The sequence below is a fragment of the Saccostrea cucullata genome, unplaced genomic scaffold (genome assembly GCF_032062105.1).
Source record: "Saccostrea cucullata isolate Sc308-1 unplaced genomic scaffold, CSIRO_AGI_Scuc_v1 ctg1558, whole genome shotgun sequence".
In the NCBI taxonomy this organism is placed as follows: domain Eukaryota; kingdom Metazoa; phylum Mollusca; class Bivalvia; order Ostreida; family Ostreidae; genus Saccostrea; species Saccostrea cuccullata.
The window spans coordinates 29,122-50,202 of record NW_026933071.1 but is presented as its reverse complement, the minus strand read 5'-3'; the positions used below and the strand labels follow the sequence as shown (position 1 = coordinate 50,202).

At 33.6% G+C, this 21,081-nt stretch overlaps 1 protein-coding gene across 1 annotated transcript in view; it reads right to left on the bottom strand.

Moving 5' to 3' along the window:
• LOC134237208 (interferon-induced protein 44-like) overlaps nt 1–21,081 on the bottom strand; it is a 28,220-nt gene extending 7,139 nt beyond the window's left edge. Inside the window, exons 1-2 of the mRNA XM_062719312.1 lie at nt 20,557–21,081; nt 698–895 (exon numbers count right to left, since the gene is read on the bottom strand). Of these exons, the coding sequence (XP_062575296.1) occupies nt 698–895; nt 20,557–21,081 (723 nt within the window). The remainder of the gene's footprint in view (nt 1–697; nt 896–20,556) is intronic.

Genomic DNA, 21,081 nt, shown 5'->3' with positions numbered 1-21,081 from the left:
TCGCCGCGTTGTCACGGCGCTGTAGGAGACTCTACTGCGATCACCTCGGCGTTTTGCATTTTTTGAGGACGCCGTGCGGTCACCGTGAGGACGCAGCCCCGGTGTGACAGGGGTTTTACATGTATTAGTAAATATCAAACCATTAGTGAAAGGTATACATTAGACCTTAAGGACATAATATTTTTACACAATTTGTCATGGTATGAAATGAAATATTTGACATGGGACATGTCAAAAATGTGGTATAATTAAGGCCCTTGTAAATTCAAAAGGCCAAAATTTACAATTTGTTGAATAAAGACATGCATGTGCGTTGAAAACCATGGATTTTATGTTGAATATAGGTTATTATATCGATTTTAAGTGAGTTTATGGATTAAATTAATTATTTCATATCTCTTAATCCTACACCGTTAAAACGTTTCGTCGACTGGATATTCATATATCAGCCACAGAAGTCATCGTAAATGAAGCAGGAGTGATCATTTTTGGCCATTAGACATCTTTCATGAATCAAGGTTCAAAAGAATTCAGGTGGGGTCAATATAGGTTTTTGATTTGAAAATGTTGTTGACAAATTCCCCTGACAAGGTCATTTTAATATGATATAACATGTGTAAGCTACTCCAGTATCTTCTTTAAAAATTTTTTAAAAAAATTAGATATTTTAACCATACAAATAGATAATGAACTTTACCGTATTAGTAAGACTTTTTTGTGCTGAACCAGAAATAGCTTGGAATGTCACAAAACCAGCAAAGATGGAATTTACTGTGTTGAAGAAACTAGACTTTCCAGATCCAACTTCTCCCAGTAGAAGAATCTTCGCTTTGTCAACACTAGTCTTCTCGTAGGGACAAAAGTTCTGAACGTATTCCTTCAGTTCCTGACAGTACTGGTGAAAATAATCAATAAAGAAGATTAATGCTATATCAAGATAAAGAAGTAAGTGCGGTATGAGCCGAAATCTACCCTTTCCTGAAATCTGATGAAATTTGTTTTTGAAACATGTCTAGATTAACCACTTCCTCATCCATTTTATTTTTTGTTATTATCTCCATTCATTTCTCCAATGAAAGAGATAACGAACAGCATTCAATATCTAAGTCCATAAAAATAATAAAAATAAAGCATAATCTCCAAAACATCAGAGGTGGGAGCAGGTACCATGGAGGAGTAAGCATCCCCTGCTGACCGGTCACACCCGCGGGAGATAAAAGAAAAATCCGTCTTCAATTCAGTGTGTATAAAATGGACTAACAACTAGTATGAAAAAGTCAGTCAGCATTTACTCAATGATAAATTGTTTTTCCTGACAAAGTCATTGTTTCGAAAATAGAATTGACAAAATGATAACTTTAAACGTGCCTGCTGAATTTCTTGTTTCATCAACTTCTTTGTGATTAATTAATTCTTTGCAGAAATTGTTCATACGTAGAGCATGTTCTTGTGCAATTTAGATATACATGTATAAACGCCGTATGCAGGTGATGAAAGTTTATTGTTGCATACATAAGTAAGGGAAGTTGACAATAGAATAGTTTAAGTCATCACGTTTATCATAGAGCTTGGTTGTTAGATTACCGTTATATAATAAAATATCCAAATCTAGTGGTAACTCTTTAAAAACAGGGTTTTCAACGTTTTAATTTCCATACAAAATATAGATTTGGAGCATGGAAAATATTAGTTATAGCTTACTCTTCTGTTCCCTTAGAAATCTATTCTAAAAATTTGGAGTGAGTTTGAATTTCGCTGAATTTGAGTTTTGAAAATAAATTCCCTTTAATGGCAATATTGTTGGTCAATAATTTGGCTACGTTTTCAAAAAAAAAAAAAAAAAAAAACGATGCATCAACAAGTTCAAAGAATCATAATTTATAGTGTGAATTCCACAATTTTACTTTTTATTCAAGATTTTATATTAAAATTCTAAATGAATGATAGATGTATCTTTTATTAATTTTGTATTTGTGTTAATGTAGTATAGTTTTTAAAATAGAAATTAAACAAGAGAAGACATACATGCATAAAATTAACTGCGTACAAAGTTGTTCGTGTATTTTATGATGATTGTTATTGATGATGACTATATATATAGTTCGTTTATTAATTACATGCATTTAAAATAAGCTAAGATGCACTATATTTCGACTTTTTCTTTTATAAAAATACAAATACAAATAGTCCTTTGAACTTTACCAAAACAAGGACCCCCGGATGCTCAAAGTTCTCTCTTAGTATGCAAAAAGCATTTAAAACAACTACTATGTCTTTTAAATTAATAATTAGCACTGCAAATTCCCCTTTTAATAAGTCGCTTGAAATTCATCTAACGATAGGATTTTTTCGTTTATTCTTTAAATAAAATTGTGAATCATGGTTAATGCTCCTCCTTTTCTTGGATCACACATAACACACATCCTTTTATTGTAGACTGATCTGCCATCACGGTCACGAAATACAAATATATCTAAACTTAGTGTTTTTTTTATTTATTTAAAACATTTGTGATACATGATTCAAGCGTCCGCGAGGTCAGTTATTAGAGCGTTTGCTAATGTGTGTCGCAATGTAGAGTTGATCCTGACGTCGCGGTTTCTAATCCAACTGCGGGACGTTGAGACCAGTCCTTCGCATGAGACCGTATAAACCGAGGTCCCTTGTCTAAAGTAGTTTAAAATATAACGTAGTTTAAAGTTGTAAACCACAGATATTACAGTAAAAAGATATGTTTAGATGATAAGCACATTCCTGTCACACTTTTTTTATGCATTGAAATTCTAAACACATTGAATTTCATCACATGTAACGGAAAGTGTTTAGAGCCCAAACACTTACGAGGGTTATCGGCAAAGTTTGTGGACAAGCCAAGAATTAAATAAAAGTTGTGTCATTGATATTTATTATTAGCATATTTCTAATCCTTTTCTAAATTTGAATTGAGAAATGTAAAATCTTATTCAATTTCAAATTTTTAATTACAATTAGGCTTAATAATTAGACTTGGTATGGCGACCCGGAGCACGGCAAAATTTTCATTAAAAAATTATTTATCACTTTATAGATATCATTTGTATTCTATAAAATTCTGCGGAAATCTGGATGACTTTTACATTATGAGGTTGACAGAAGTTATCACATCAAACCTGCAAAATTTGTAAGCTCAAAGTTGAAAAATGGCTAAGCAATCAAAGTTGAAACATACTAAGACGGATGGAATTGTTCAAAAAGGGACGTTTTCGGAATAGGTGGAGCAGTGAGAAGTGATAAAATTCTAAGTATACATCGGATGAACACCTATTAAGACCAATAGATTTTGTATACAATTGGAAAAACATAGCAAAAGAAGCCGTATATTAGTATTAAAGAGGCATATAATATTTTTAGAGGGAAGACAGTAAACAGGATGACATGCGTGAAAGAAAACCGTCATTCTGAGATTATAGTGCTGTAAAAATGAATTTTGTAACGTTACTTTACTGTATTTCCGTAATAACCGTAAATAAATCGTTTTTAAGCGGATAAAGGTTGGATGATATGAGACAGGCATTGTTAAAATAACAAAAAAAACCCATATTAATGACTGGTTAAAGCGCATTAAAATTTATTGAGTTCAACGGTGATTATGTTGAGAAAAGTATCATGTACTCGTATTACGCTTTTGACGTCGGGTAATGTCAAGAATTTTCATTTTTGTGCTCCGGGTATGAATAAGTGTCTTTTTTAATCTGATAATAATATAACTATTTATGCATTGTTTTTGTTGAAAACGTACATGTTAATAAAATGAAACATGAATTTAATAAAAATAATAGTTTCATATATATTAACAATGTATGTCAGTAATAATCAATGTTGTCCTTGAACTTTCCGGACAACCCTCCCTTATATTTAGATTTTAAAAACTTATTAAAACATTTTATAATACATGCATGTTTACAAATTAAAAACTTGGATGTTTCAATTGTCTTCCTGCCAAAAAATTAAAAATATAACAATTGTTTACAGTTTAATTTTATTCAAGGAACAATCAAATATGGATTTATTATAAAGAATTTTAAATCAAATATACATATATGTTAAAATATATATTTTTACACGCTGGCTTTAATTTTAATCAGCTTAGCAAGCATTTATTCCCCATATCTGTATCAAGTTTAACTTCCAGCAATTCTGTGACTGAACAACACATGCATAATTTTGTTGTTATCCGTGACCGTCAGTAAGCTTTCCACTTCCATAATATAAGAATGTTTTTGGATTTTTCAAAGGTATAACAAATAGCAGACTTCACAAAATTCACATTCCTCTAGAGAGTAAGAAGTGATGAAAAATGTAATAACAATGGCATGTCATTGTGAACTTGGAGATGACAGCATTTCCTCTGATACGTATGCTTTTTCTTTTAAGTTCCATGTGGACCAGATCTTGTAAGAGAGAAATTAAAATTTTATTTAAATATGCTCCTCACTCGCTGGAGTTTAATGCAGTTGTTCATATGTTTGATAGCTATTATTGTGCTACTTTTATTTATTATCATTTAACCACTAAATACATGAAGTACTAATACCGATATTGATATTATAAATGACATTCTATATAATGTAGTAATTTCTATATTTCAGGAATGCAAAATAACCGAAGGTAATCTTGATCTACAACTACTTGTGTAACCGCATGTCTATTTATGTAGCCCATCGTGGTCAATTTTTTAAAAAATAATAGTAAACATACCTTTTATCGTAGTAATATTGCATTTTCATTTCACAATCTCTTCATGATTATTAATTTGATAAGCATTCACTTCCTTTAATCCATCTTCTTTAGCTTACATTGGGATTTTCTTTGTTTCGATAACCGCTCTATTTATCATTCGAATTTATATGCGTCATTTCCGGGAAGATAACTCTGCACTTCACAGAAAAGTGTTCAATTTTAAACACTTATATCTAAACATTTGTTAAATCTAACACCATTTAGATAAAACACACGTTTAGACACAAATATTTAGCAGTTAAACACAATCTTATATATGTTTAGATCAAAGCACATAACGGAAGTGTTTATTTTCTAAGCGCGGTTTAAACAGTGATAGACAATTTTTTTCTCACATTCAATTGTCTTAAAACAAAAAAAAAATTGAGGGGAGACAAAACGTATAAATGTTTAATAGAAAAGAAATTAAAACGCAATGTTTTGCCCACATAAGTTAAAATAAGGCCTAGAGCACCCTTGAAAAAAGTTTGTGGAATTTGACCTGAATATGTGCATTAAAAACAAATTACATGTACCACTTGCATTTCAACCAATCTCCTTCCAGAGAACTAGCTCTAGAGTGGGATTTTCCCCACGGAAAAATAATATTAGGGTAAGATGTCACCCACAGAAATCCCATACCACATTCAATTTTTCTTGGGGAAATTATACTCTGTTAAGTATTTATAGAGTACGATTTCCTCTAGTGCCAATTTTCCCTCTTACGCAACTATGTCAGTATGACTGGACTTATGTTATGAGGTTGAAGGGGGCGACACAATGCTACAAGTGTCCTCTCTTCAAAGAAGTGTCCAGATGTATCAATTGAAACATACGAAAAATGAACAGAAATTAAAACCTAAAATCTCATTTTTTTTTTTCAGCAACCGGATAACCAATTTTTATAAATCTTTAAAATCTTATTCTTATCCCTAAACGGTTTCTAGAAAAAGAACAATATATCGGTCAAATAAATATTTACATATCCATAGAAACAAAAAGTAATTTTATTTCAAAAGGATTGTTTCCCACCGATTGTAATTAACTTTCAATTTATTCAGTACTTTTTTTTTCATATATTCATTTCAATTGAAAGCAAAATAAAAACAGAACTCACAATTTGGACATAGTAACATATAGCTTTTTTTATTGTACAAAGTACATGTATATAACATGTCAAAGATGAAAAACCATAATTACGTACATGTACATGTGATGTATATCAGAAAGTTGGATTGAATATAAATATACAGTTAATTCTCGATAAACCGCCACCTTTTGTAATTTAGAAATCATGGCGGTATAACGAATTTGGCGATGAATTGAATTTCCCATCGTTTAGGAAACCAGAAGTAGAGTTACCGTTCTTAGAAATACAATTTAGCGTTTCTATTCTCATTATTATATGTACATGTACATATTAAAACATATTTCTAAGTTTTAAAATACTTCAAGTAATTTTTTATGTACAATTTCGCTAAAACAAAATGTGCAGTTATGAAATAAAGACAAGCACATGTGGATGCATGTAAATCTGCACGACTGATATTGAAAAAAAAATGCTGGGTTGATCGTCGTGATATATTGCCGATAATATGTAAAATGAATTCTTGAATAAATTCATTGTTTAAGGCATCATTGTTAATAAAACGTTCACAATTTATACCGTATAATTATTTTTTAAGCAAATTTTGCATTGTTTAAAGCAGAGATCATCAAAATAATATCGTTATCTGTGTTCTTAAACAACGACCGCCTTCGTGGCAAAGCCGTCACTAAATGATTTTTATTAAACAGAAAACAAAATTATCATAACAGTTCATGTTGAAATCATTGTTTATTTAATTCTTATTTAATTATTTAATTGCATGTACCTTGCCTGGCTTTGCATGCTTTACAACAGGGATAGCGTCAACCAATTAGCCGCGCTTCACTGACCACATGCACCTGTGGCGGTATATCGAGATAATTGACACTTAAAAATGGACGTTTGTTGTGAAAACAGGGTGGCGGATGGCGGTATGCGAATTTGGCGTTATAAAGAGAATTTTATATAGCAGGAAAAACGTTCTTGGCAAATCATGGCGGTATAGCGAAAATGGCGATGAATCGAATGGCGATAATTCGAGAATTGACTGTAATGCCGACCGGTCACACCAGTCTTGTGTTCCTTGTCATGATCAGAAAAAATCCTTCAACAATTCATTGTGTAAATAATGACCTTACAATTAATATGAAAAAACGTCAGTCAGCATTTGACTCGATGATAATTCTATTTGCTGACAAGGTATTTGTATCGACCAAAGAACTTAAGAAAGGATGCCTTTAAACATGACTGCTGATATTCTTGTTTCATCAACTAATTTCTCAATAATTTACCTCGTTTTAGAAATTGTACACCATAGAGCACGCTCCAGCATATCAAGTCAACTAAGAGATATAATCCCCGAATACCGGTGATGGAGGTTTGTTGACATATTAAGCAGGGGAAGCTAACGCTTCAAGAGTTAAATTATCGTTTATCATAGAGCTTGGTTGTTAGAATACCATTAACGTATTTTTCAAGTTAAAGATCCTATTATGAAACAAATGTATCAGACTCAGCGGTATCTTTTGACTCAACTTATATATCATATCGGCATAAGAATGGAGATAACCGTTGTTAAATTACAATACGTCGTCAATAAATATCTGTATGTCGAAATAACGACTACAGCCAGTGTTTTCCTCTTTTCACGTTTAAGATTCAGAAAAACATTCTGGTTCATATATATACAAAATAGATCTTCTAATAACGGCGCGAAATTGCATTTAGATATGACTTTCTTCCATATCGTTTAGTTTATATACCTTGTATTTTCTATAAATATACATCGACTATTGCTTCAAAACATTTTAATTAAGTACTTTATAAGAAAACATTACAGTGCCTAGATATCGAATATCTGAAGCATAATCCTCCATCGTGTTCATATTCTTCTTTACCCTATAACTATAATCCTTCTGGGCACGTTATTACAGGTGACGTAACTATTGTTAATGACGAGAACCTTACATAAATAATTTTAAACTGTTCTAAATATATGGAACACCGATCCGGTGTTGGAATTTTATAAATATTATGGATTCTGTAGAGGATTACACCAGTGATGGGCCAACTATGAGAAAGAAGACGTTATGAATTAAATGTATCAGATCTATGTAATAATCGTTAAATAGATTTAGTTAAAAGTTTAAAATATTAGATCCATCTATCCTTTTGTATTCAACAATCCAGAAGTGATAAAAGAAGTAGATAGATTACGTGACATGACTGGTCCCTGCTGACAAAGCAGGTAAAAACATTTCCTTTGTTTGTAAGGCGAAATATGTAAATTGTTTTTTAGAAAAACTTCAAAATTTATTCTACATGTAGTAACCCAACTTATACTCATAGTTCCTTTTCTTAAGACGATATTCTTAAATGAAATATAAATGTATGGAGATAACGGACAGTATCCAAGATCAAAAGTCAATTAAACAATACAAAATAGGTGCAGAGCAAACATGGACCTTATAAACATCAGAGGTGGAATCAGGTGCCATGGAGGAGTGATCATCCCCTCCTGACCGGTCACACCAGCCGTGTGCTCCTTGTCATGATTGGGAAATAACGGGAAAATCTATCGTCAATTCAGTGTATAAATAATGGACTAACAATTAGCATGAAAAACATCAGTCAGCTTAAATTGAAACAGATGTATCAGACTCATTAGTATCTTTCATCTCAAGCTTCTCGAAATACCGTATCGACATCAGCATATGGATCACCATTGTTAATTGACAGTGCGTTTTCTATATATTTACATATCGAGTTAAAGACCACAGCAAGTGTTTTCTTCTTTTCTCGCATAAGATTTTTCACAAATTCTGCTTCATATGAATACGAAAATATGCCTGCTAATAACGGAGCGCAATTCGTACCTATTGGAATTCCAATAGTTTATGAGAAGACCTGGTTTCCAAAAACCACGTAGATATTGTCAACCAGAAACTCATGCATCTTTTTAATGTCAACTTCAGAGTTCTTGTGTGTGCAATCAGAATGTGTTTCAACAATATAATATTGCAAATGACCAATGACCGGGTAAGTAAATTTAAGAATTCCATTTTTATTGAAAAAAAAAAAAAACAGCCGTCATTGATATCGGAAAGCCTGGAGTTAATTTTGAATTAATTTCTCTCAGTTGATTCAATACGCAAGAACATGCTCTATTTATGTACAATTTCTAAAACGAGATTAATTATTGACAATTTAATTGATGAAACAAGAATGTCAGTAGTCTTTTTTAAAGGCAGCATATCGTAAGCTCCATCATCGATAGAGAGAACTTGTCAGCAAATAAAATTAATCATTTAGTCAAATGCTGACTGATGCTTTAAATATTGATTGTAAGTCCTTTATTTTCACACTAAATCGGTGACAAATTAAATGTTCCGTTATTTTTGGATAAACTTGAAGCACATGACGGGTGTGACCGGTCGACAAGGGATGCTCACTTCTCCATGGCACCTGATCCCACCTCTGATGTTTCGGAGGTCCGAGTTTTCTCTGTTTCTATTTTGTATTGTTTAATGGACATTTGAGCTTGAATACAGTTCGTTATCTCCGAAACTTTCATTCAGCAAGATTAAAGGAAGGAAACCCGTGCCATGCTTCATTAGGATTGATCCTAGCCGGCTGGACAACTATTTAGGCTCTTTTCTCTTTTCTTCTCTCCATTTAAAAGGCAGATGGTGCAGACCATGAGCCCGATACTTTGACAAGTTATCACAGATCTATTTACTGGTATCTGCGGGAGAAAAAATACCCATTTAGTTTAGTATCTGACAAGGAATTTATGATAAGCAGAACTTTTTTTTTTCAAAACGAGAGGCCTGAAAATACAAAAGATCCATGGTTCTATCGTAACTAAAATTTAAACTTGACCAAGATATTATTATGAAAAATCTGTATACCAAATTTCATTTCAATATATGCTACCTCTGCAAAGAAATTGAACGGAAACTAATGATGGACCGATAGGCAGACAGACCGACAGACAGCAGGAAAGCAATATGCTTCCCTTTTTCAAGGGGGTGGGCATAAAAAGAGGGCTATGAATTAAACAAACTTAAAAACTTGAATTTATATTTACTAACGAACCTTCCCTATTAATTCTTTGAATAACTATGGCCTTTTATCTCCACTTTCTTTGAAGTTACACTATGGTAACACCGTAACCCCCCCCCCCCACCCCCTCTCACCCCTGTCTTGATTTGAACAAATCAAAATATACACTACCTGAGGATGCTTCCATATAAATATAACCAATCATGGATTTCTTAATCATGAGTTTATTTTAAAAAACGTTTTCCTAAATATTTATGTGTAAAATATTGATCGACGAATGTTGCCCCGACCCCCCCCCCCTCCCCCTCCGCTTTTATCTTCTTTACCTGAGAATGCATTAATATAAAAATGATTAATCATGGCTTTCCTGTATTTGTAAAGAAGATTTTTAACGATATTTCCTACATATGCATTTATATGAAAAGCTATGATCATCTATTGTGGTCGCTACCTATCTCCTTGTCATGATTTGAATCAATTTGAATCTTCAGCACCTTGGGATGCTTATATACAAATAAGACCAATCAATGGTTTGCTGTTCTTGAGAAGAAAATCTTTAAAACTTTTTCCTATATATTCCCATGTAAATCTTTGATTGTCCTCTGTGGCTTCATCTTACACCCTTGGGGCATGAATTCAAGAAATTAAAATCTACGTAACATGGAAATGCTTCCATATAAACATGACCAACCATGGCTTTGTTGTTCTTGAAAAAAGAATTTTAAAGATTTTCCCTATATATTCTTATGTATTTTTTTCATTCTTTATAGCCCCATCCTTCCCCCGGGGGTCATGGTTTGAACAAACGTAAACCTACACTGCCAGAGGTTATTTCCCCCTGCAGTTTCAACTTTCCCGGCACAGTTTTTCTTGAGAAGAAGAATTTTAAATTATTCCAACAAATTTTCACCATATTTGAATCTCCTTTTGAATAAGAGCGTGGCCCTTCATTTTGGGAAATTTTCGAATCCCCTTTACCCAAGGATGCTTTATGCTAAGTTTATTTTAAATTGGCATGGTGGTTCTGGAGCAGAAGTCACAGAAAGACGGACTTCAGACATAATGTGATCAGAAAAGCTCACTTAAGCTTTCATTTCCAACCAAATGCAGCAGAACAAAAGAAGCTTTTTTTCAAAAGAAAGGATGCATTGGTCTAGACAGCCCAAAGGCATTGCTAAACAAAATGTTAGTACATAATACCAAGATGTTCGGAATTCGAGGAGGGACGGATGACCATTAACTTAGATGGGGTGATATATGCATCAAGCGATTAAAGAATGAAAATTAAAGGGAATATCTGGAAATTGGAGAAAGAAAAGATGAAAATACTTATCTTAGAGCTTTCCGTCCGAAACAGAACTTAAACCCAGAAGGTCCTAGGAGCTGCCCGATTACTGTTTGTAAGGCTTTGAGATGCCACAGGCCGCCCGCTTCCACGACTCCTAAAAATCCGTTTTATATTGCAATTATCAATAAACGATTTCATGGATATTCAATTTGCTTCATGCTGTGAACAGTATATACCCCTTCAACCATTCAACAATTAACTGGTCACGAATTATCAACGTCTAAATAATCAACAATTACGCCAATGCCTCAATTGAAGTAAAAAAAACCATGAGTGACATTCTATCAAATAAAGAAAATACTGTAAACACAGAAAAACATGTCGTTTGTCCAGTTTCGACTTACCAGTTAACTTAAAATCCGCTACCCGCCAGTTTCTCAACTTTGATGTCGACAATCTCAGCAAATTCATCATTTCTTCAGTCAACATTCGTTAGAGAATCATCTTCAAACGCAAAACTGAACTGCACCATCATTATCAACAATTATGATGCACAGTGTCATAAACTAAAATACGTTTCCGTGTGATCTAAAGCGACGACTCTGAATCTCTTCTTCTTAAATACATGTGATTTATATCATTGCGCAAAAAAAAATGTTCCATGAAAGGCCAGTTTTTGTTGAGCAATCAATAAATAATTCGAATTTTGCATCATATTAGATTTCTTCTTTTCTCATTTTATTGAAAGCCTCTTAAAGCTTGTCTCGCTTGATCAGGTAGGTGGGCGTCGGAAGCAATTTGAAACCGGGGGCGGTATTGAAAGGGGGAGGCTTAACCTACAAAAAAGATAGACCCCAATTTCATTGCAAATGTTATGTATATCTTTGCAAAAACGTGCACTCCTCCCCCGCTGTTCCGACGCCTATGTTTCCTGTCAATAGATCAAGTTACTGTTATAATAAAATATTTAATTGGTTGAAAATTTGTTGCGAATGACAGCTGGCAATCCCTTAATTGTTGTCCAGCCCCATGAAAGTTTCAGCAGTTAAGATCTACTTAAATGGTCGTAGATTAGCGTAGAATCAATGCTTTTTAGTGATTAAGAAATTAAATAAAACTTTCTATTCTAAACTTAACGACAAAACCAATTTCGTCTCAGTATTCTGAGTGCAATTATCAAAAAAATTGAGGTACGAGCCTTCTCCTCATTCCAAATGATTTAGTTTTTCTAATCTGCTGAATCTTCTGAAACAGTTCTATCTTTTCACAATTGAACATTTTGGATAAGAAGTTTAAGTCTGTTTAAAATATTAAAAAAGGACTTGAATCTATGGCCATTTTTGAAGAGATTTTCAGGCTTTTAGAAAATAAGACCAGTTGTTGGCGTCTTTATGCCCGAACTTGCTGGAAAAATTATGCCATTTTTAATAAATTTGCAGTCTCCGGGGAACACAGTTAAACAATATATTTTCAACTGAAATTGAACTGTTTTGATTTTACAGAAATTCATGGGCTAAAACAGGCCTTAGTGAAACTTGTTCTCTGTAAAATTAATCTGCATATACGTTTCTGTGAATGAAAACAGTGTACATACATCTGAGTCCCACTTCTTTGTTTTCCTCCAGAACTCTGATCTTTGATTGAATACTATAAAGACAAAGTTGAACAAAATCTGGTAACTATTAGTTTCCTTTTTTTTTTGACAACATTAAGTTAAAGTTCAATTGTATCAATTGTAATTTCTTTCAACAAACTAAGTAATTTTAGCCGTTATATTAAATGAAAAAAATATAAGAAATAATTACTATCGATTTTAAATAGAATGAGGAGTTAACTACAATCTGTGAAATCTGGATAGGACAATACATATCACTATCGCACTATCGAACATTAACTAAATAGTTGATAGCGAGATAATGTGAATAATAATAACGATGTAATAATAAAAATGCAGTATTTATAATAGGTAACCTGATATGTGCAAGCACTAGTCTTCCTAAGGGCCTTCTTTGCAAGTTTATATACAATAAGGACAAAAATTACAATCATGAAACAATTAAATATAAACACTATATTATAACAGAATAAATAAAACGTCGAAGTTTCAATAAAATATTGAAAGGAAAGAAAAAGTAGTCTATTTTCATGTAGAATGAAACAAAGATAACGAACAGTATTCAAGAGAAAAAGTCCATTAAAAATATATAATAGGAACAGGGCAAACACGGAACTCCAAACATCGGAGATGTGATCAGGTGCCATGGAGAAATTCAGCATCTCCTGCTGACCGGACACACCCGCCGTGTGCTCCTTGTCATGATCGAGAAATAACAAAAAAATCTGTCGTCAATTCAGTGCATAAATAATCGACTGACAATTATTATGAAAAATGTCAGTCAGCAATTGACTCAATGATGAAACATGTGGAGATAACGAACAATGTTTCAGATCAAAAGCCCAAAAACAATAGAAAACAGTAGCAGAGCCAACACGGACCTTAGAAACATTAGAGGTGGGGTCAGGTGCATGAAGGAGTGAGCATCCCCTGCCGACCGGTATCACCAGCCGTATGTTCCTTGTCATGATCGGGAAAGAACAGATAAAACCGTCGTCAATTCAGTGTATAAATATTGAATTAACAATAAGTATGTTAAACGTCAGTCAGCATTTGACTCAATGATAATTTGTATTTGCTGACAAGGTCATTGAAGCAACCGACGAACTTTCGGAATGATGACTTTAAATAAGACTGTCGATATATTTGACACTTATTTGACGTGTTTGGATGACTTACAAACTATAACCTTTCAAACTCAAGTTCATCAATGTCTCACAAAAATAATGCATATAAATTCTAATGCTAAATTAAATATCGCCGACATTATTGCGACACATCGTAGATACTGCTGCAAAATCCAGAAACTGTACTTCACTTGACGACTTTATCTAAGCAACTTACTTAAATCAGAGCCTTGCACGATTTCTTATGTAAATGCTATCAAAGTTGATAAAGTTTAGCAAAATTAATGTAATGGATCGAATAGTTTGAGTTGCACTTTATGATGCCTCATAATCAAAGATAAGGGGGCATATATTTTTGCCATTTCTGTCTGTTTGTTGATCTCTAGCCAAAACTTTGACCTTGCCCATACATTTTTTTGCTAGTTAAATCTATGGCTTTCATATTTTACAGGTGAATTCCTTATAACATGGCCCTTGTTAAGTCGGTGTCACACTGTCACGATTTAAAGCTACGATTCATTACGAATTCAAAACTCGCAGCAAATCGGGATTTATCGCAGAAGTACTCGTAGAACATCTTCCTTAATCGTGTTGGATCGCAACAAATCGCCAAACTTGTTTTGAGCATGTTCAAAACAATCGTAGTCACAGCACAATTTTTAATTATTCGTAGACAATTGCACAGCATCTGCACTGCACTCGTACTCATATTCATAGTAAATCTTCGAAGTTCGTGCGACATTCGTGGAACTTTGTAGTACTCGCGACACTACAAGAGCCCTACGAGTTATTTCGAGTGTCTTTCGAGTTTGTGCAAGTGTCTCTCGTGTTACTGAGAGTGTCCTACGCGATATAGCGAGTGTTCTGCGAATTGATAAGAACACAGAACGACATTCCAGCGAATATGATACGAAAAGGGACGATTGATGGCAAGTGTTGTATGAAAACTGTGCGATTGAACTACCTGTTAATACGATGAAGGTAGATGGTGTCTGTTAACAATGTTAAAATGCTACCTAAAATAAAAGGAAAGAAGTTTAGAAAAGTGAAATAAACTGAAACTACATGTGTAACAGAAACTATAAACACCGTGTACAATAAACTCGTAAAGAGATTGAACATAATCAAAAGATCCACAATGTAGTTTTTACCATGATCAAATAACATAACTATGGTGTGTAATGATTTCAGACAAATCTCCCTTTACTCTATATACGCATTGCATTACATGATTATTCGTAAGAAATCGCCATTAGTCGTAGGAATATTGTGTATTTTAACGTGGCATATCGTAGTCCTTCGTAGAAGTATCGCATGTAACCGCGTTTAATCCTGCATAATCGCAGAAATATCGTAGCCAGTTTGTAATACTGTCGCCTCAGTTTGTACTTAAATCGTACAAACTTTGTTCTTTGTCGCACAGGCATTGCAGACACACAGTTTTAGCAGCAAAATATTTCACGTACTAGGTAAAAATCGCCAGACTAAGCCTGCGATGAACGGCGATTTTCAAATTCTATTAATTCGTGGGTAATCGTAGCATAAATCGTGACAGTGTGAGACGGCCTACAATGTACAAAGATATTTGATCCCTAGCTTAATCCTGCAGTTTCTAAAAAATCAAGCTTTGTACATGTATATATTTTGAACCGTTAGTTATATTGATTGATTGATTGTATATTGTTTAACGTCCCTGTCGAGAATTTTTCACTCATATGGAGACGTCACCGTATACGGTGAAGGGCTTCAAATTTTGACCTTTACTCGGCACTCAGGGCCATTGAGCAGTAAGGGATCTTTATCATGCCAACACCTGCCGCTGACACGGGACTTCGGTTTTTAAGGTCTCATCCGAAGGACCCGCAACTTTCACTTCAAAGTGCCGAGCGCATGGTGAAGGAACAGTTGCTACCCATTTTTTATCGACTTAGGTCAGTCGCGGCCGAGATTCGAGCTCACGACCTCCCGATCACGTAGCGAGCGTTAATTCAAGAATTGTATACATTTACCTTGTTGCAAACCCTTTTCTAGGGTAAAATATTTGTTACCTTGACTTGAGTCTGACCTATTTAAAACAAATCATAACATTGGACATAACTTTTAAACCGTACTACGTGTATGAGTTTTCGCAGATATATGTCTTGTGACAGGACAATCCGGTGGATACAATTTTGACCCTGACCTTGGAGTTGGACATACTTTTGAAATTTCAACCTTTGCCAAAACATTTTGAACAGTTAATGTTAGAGCTTGCACATGTTTCCTCGTGACAAGACGCACTCATCACGCCATAAAGTTTTACGCTTTGACATTGACCTTGAAATTTGACAAAATTTTGAAGAACTTTACAATAATTTTTTACGGTTGGTGCAGTTTTCTTTTCAAGGGTGTTTCCCTTGTGACAATATCTTTCTTTGGATGACATTAATTTTGATTTGTTTACCTTGACCTTGGCTTGTAAATTGCATTTACCAAACCTTAACCTCTGCTTGATGCCATAAGGGGGGAGGAGGTACTAATGCTTTTCAATCTTATCTTTTTCTGTCAGCCTTACAGTTGATAAAAGCAGTTAACATGAAAATTAAAAAAAATTCAGTCATGATTTTTTTAGATACATTTAAATTGTTGCTGCAACACATGACTTACAACTTAGTTATGATTTCTTGTTACTTAACAAAAAGTTGCAAAAATATTGATGTGATGTTGATGAAATTAGGGGATCATATCTACATTATAAAATACTAGTATCATTATATTTAATTATGAAAATTATTAAAATATCTCCACGCATTCATTAATTGCAGCAATTGTTACTGCAAAAAATCTTTGTACAGTGATCAAAGTCAACAAAGATTTAACAGGGCGGTTTATTTATCTAAAGTATATCATATTGTTTCAATTTCCCTGTAAAAGTCTACAAAATTTTGATGTCAAATACATTTCAATGGCAGATGTCACTGACTTTATTTTATCATCTTGAGGCGGTTACGTGACATTGCAGTGCGATCAATGAATGATGAAGCGATGGCTTGACAGTAGGATGATGCGATAACACGATGAACCTCATGTGAGCTTAGCTTCGTCTTTATCGTACAATCACGATATCAACATTGCTCCAGTACTCTAGCTTTGATTAAAGTCCACAAAGCTTTAAAAGGGCGGGTATAAACCATTCAAAGTACAAAGAGATTTTCTAATCTTATTTTATTAGTCAAAAAATATCTGATATTATATGCATTAAATGGCAGATGACACATGTTTTTGGCATATTGAAGTGCAACACAGCAACACAACATGCACAAGGCGGTTACACGTTTCTGTAAAAATTGACCAAAACCTCGATGGTGCAATAGTAATCATTTATATATTTTGTCTTGGTTATTCGTAAAAATTAGCATTTTAGATTGGCAATTACATTGAAGATCATATACAATAATAAATACAATAATAATAATTGATATATTCATTTTGTATGTTAGTAAAATAAAACATTTTTAAATGCCAATTATTTTATATTTCATTTACAATATGCATTTGTGCATTGATTTATCAAAATCGTCTGAGAATAAAAATATTCTTAACTAGTACTTGAATTAATATCAATAATAAATTTAAAACATTACATTATATTGAAAACTAGAGGTAATGTGAGCAATGAGCTCACTAAATAAAACCCCCGCCGCCAATAAAATTATAATGGTTAAGTCCATGTTTATCTCTAGGAGATACGAAAAAAGTGTCGTATCAAAGTGTAAAATAGGAGGCGCACAATGGCATTATGCAAAAAAAAAAAACTGTGAAAATATCATTTAATTTTATTTACCTTCAATATTATAGAAAAATGGCAGTGTCAATGTTTTGCTATGAGAAACCCAAAATATGTTTCCAATCAAAAGGTAAAATAAGAGGTCACAATAACAAATTGTTACAAAGAAATTGTAAAAGTTTATTTAAGTTTATTCAGTGGTATAAAAGGAGTTACGGATAACAGATGGGTACCCCAAAGCCTAACAGACGGCGCGGACGGACGGACGGATGTACAGACGAATGGTCGATAGAGAGACATAACGATGTTCATATACCCTCCCGCTTTCCAAACAGGGGGAACAGGAATATATCATATTACTGTTACATGTCGTAATTTATTTTTTTTTATGTAACATATCTGATTTAGATAAATCGTCTTTATGAGGTTTGCATCCTGTAAACTAACTTTCATTCGCGTGCAAGAAATATTCGCAAGATGCGCGACCTACAATTAGTCGCAAATATTAATCACCGCGAATAATTTCTTTTGCTTTGTTTTTGTAGAAAATGTTTCCTTATTCGTAAAAATTAATCGCCCGGATTTATTTTAATCTGACGAATCGCGAATAAAAGATTACGCGAATTATAGTTGGTTTACAGCATATATGTAATATGTAGTATTTTGTCTGCGATATAACAATAATGTTAGCAAAATTTAATTTTTGCAGCATAATTTATATGAACATTTTTAGGCGACATTAGGAATTTGAATTTATAGAGACTTTAGAGAGATATTATTGTATATTTCAAAATAAGTCATTCATCAGACATTTATGTCATTTTTAAGCATGCACATTTGACAACAATATCATTTTAACAACAACCACGTCCTAACGCAACGATTTGAAGAGATATATATAGCTCTTCGCTATAACATGAATCCACTGTTTAATTATGGTCGATAGTTAGATGACGCGATTAATCGATGGTGTGATACCGTGACGATCATGATTTGATTGCATGATGTAGTGATAGCGCAAATTGTAAAAGATTGCGCCATCGTCGTCGCACTATCCCTCCATCAGTGCCGTTGCACCGTCGTAATACCATTTTCGCCTCATCGTATCACGACTTTCACCCTACCGTATCAACCCAAATAGTCTGGTCCTGATTTTTTTTAAAAGAAGGCTAGAAATAATTCTAACGGCAAACAATTATTATTTGGTCCAGGATAGTTTTTTAATCATTTCGAGTATGCTGAATCCGAAAAAAATATGCTGGCCTTCATGAAAATGGCGCAAAAGAGGTCAAAATGGCGCTTCAAAATGGCGGACATCCATTTTTTCTAATTGTTTCTTAATGTCGTTCAAAATGGAAAAAGTAATAAGTGAATATCTCACTGAGTGTTATAAAACTATAAAAATGATAATAGAATGCTGACATTATTAGTTTAACTCAGAAAAAATGTCGGTTCATTTCATGCATAAAATGGCCCTGTAGATACATTGTATACCAATTTATTGATCAACACTTGATTTTCTATTTGAAGTACTAAATTGAAATAAAGACTTTGTGCTTTCATATCATATAAAAAACTTTCTTCTAAAAGTCCAGGTCTACTGGCTTTATGAAATTGCAATGTTCTTGACTTTTTAGGTAAATAGGAAATATGAGCACACTCTCTGATCTAAAAAATAAAACATGTCCATTAATCCTCAGAAACAGTTCTATCATTTACTAGTTGCATATTTTAGATCAGAGGTTGCGCTCTATGTTAAATATCAAAAATTGCTTTAAAATTGGCCGTTTTTGTAGACTTTTTCAGAATATGAGGAAATTGACGCATTTCATGACGCCATAATGCATTGACTAGCCAGAAAATGACGTCATTTTTGATAGATAAGCAGTCACCAGAGATCTCAGTGATATTTTATGCATTAACTAATATGTTCTACGGTGCGAACTTTGGGGCGAGCCCAGTAAATTACTATCAAAAACATTTAGGCCTACACCGCTTTGACTTGCATTGCCTATCCTCAGTTCATTAAAAAAGAAGAAAAAAAAAATATTTTAAAAAAAATCACTTCCCAGCCATCGGGATCGAGATTCCGAACTTTTCGGAAGTTTCCGACAAAATCGGAAATACACGAGTTGTTAAGTGACGAAAGTATGACGTCAAATAAAAAGTCCTGTTGAGTTAGAATGCAAATGATAGTTTTGTGGCATGGAGATTGCATTAAATCGTTGTTTGTAATTTTTTTCAAGTAAGTTGTTGCTATGTTTTAGCCACCATGTTGTTATGCACCGCAAAGGATTATTGGGATTGAAGAATGTTTTCACGTGGACTCATGAAAATTTCTTGGAACAATGTGCAGATTTCAACCTGAATTTTCTCTGTTCGTACACGTTAGTCTACTGAGCTCGCTGCGCTCTCTAAAACTATGCTGTTTCAGTTTTCAGAAATTCACAGGGCAAATTAAGTCAGCATTCTATTATCAATTTATAGTTTTATTACACTCTGTGAGAAATCACACATTATTTCTCGTTTTTGAACGACATTAAGAGACAATTAGAAAAATTTGATGTCCGCTATTTTGAATCGCCATTTTGACCTCTTTAACGCCATTATCATGAAGCCCAGCATATTTTTTCGGATTCAGCATACTCGAAATAGGTTTTAAAAAACTATGCTGGAACAAATAATAATTATTTGCCGTTAGAAGTATTTTTTTTTATAAATCGGACCAGACTAAAATTTCGATCGTACGATGATGCTGTTATAAGTTGCACGGGCGTATCTGATTCCATACCCATTCACAATTTGTTATTTAACAATATTTATAGTGAGCTTACCATCAATTTGATATACTTCTAGATCTCGGACAGAAGCCTCGTTATTATAAATGGCCTCCTCCTCGTCTCCTCCCATGATATAAGTTGTAGAATCATTGCCGTAATTACATCTATTTAGTTGGTAAACTCCATTAGAAGCGCTTATGTCTTTTTCGAAATATGGCAAATCATGCGACTCACCAAATGATGGTCCGTAATTGTTTCTGCAATATATTGCATATCCACATTTGTCTGCTTTGATTGGATATTTTTTCGCGACAGATTTCCCGTTGTATCGCAACTTGAAAAGAAAGGCCCTTTGGTCCCACGCAAAATAGCCATTACTTGAGCTGTTCCAGTTTTGTGAAGTGTATCCCCCATACACAGTGTTGTTGCCATTGTACATGACGGTTATAGTTGGACCTTTACAGTCGCATTTGGTATGAAACGTCCATGGATTACATCCATCACGACTCATCTTGTATAATAACGAAAGCGGAGCCTCTACGCCTATCCATTGCAGCAGAGTGGTTTTGTCTTCCTCATTAAGTTGTGTGTCCAT